The sequence below is a fragment of the Myotis brandtii genome, unplaced genomic scaffold, assembly GCF_000412655.1.
Source record: "Myotis brandtii unplaced genomic scaffold, ASM41265v1 scaffold312, whole genome shotgun sequence".
Classification (NCBI taxonomy): domain Eukaryota; kingdom Metazoa; phylum Chordata; class Mammalia; order Chiroptera; family Vespertilionidae; genus Myotis; species Myotis brandtii.
In genome coordinates this window covers 887,149-887,352 of record NW_005361955.1, presented here as the reverse complement: position 1 = coordinate 887,352, position 204 = coordinate 887,149, and the positions used below count along the sequence as shown (strand labels likewise).

Genomic DNA, 204 nt, shown 5'->3' with positions numbered 1-204 from the left:
CGCGTCCCCGGCGTCGCGTGCAGCGCTTACCCATCACCTGGACCCTGCAGATGGCGCACGTATCGCACTCCACGTCCCAGCTCCACATGGCCACCGCGTTCCACTTCTTGAGAGAGAACATCTTGTCGCCTCCTGACTTGGAGCCCGCGCCCCCGGAGTGAGAGGACAGGGCGCAGGGCTCCTCGGCGTCTTCCACGTCGGCCA

General features: G+C 66.7%; 1 protein-coding gene across 1 annotated transcript in view; it reads right to left on the bottom strand.

Moving 5' to 3' along the window:
* RNF7 (ring finger protein 7) overlaps positions 1–202 on the bottom strand; it is a gene marked incomplete at its 5' end in the record, with an annotated part of 25,914 nt that extends 25,712 nt beyond the window's left edge. The window contains one exon of the mRNA XM_014542688.1: positions 31–202. Coding sequence (XP_014398174.1) covers positions 31–202 — 172 coding nt within the window. The remainder of the gene's footprint in view (positions 1–30) is intronic.
* Between the last annotated feature and the right edge of the window lie 2 nt (positions 203–204).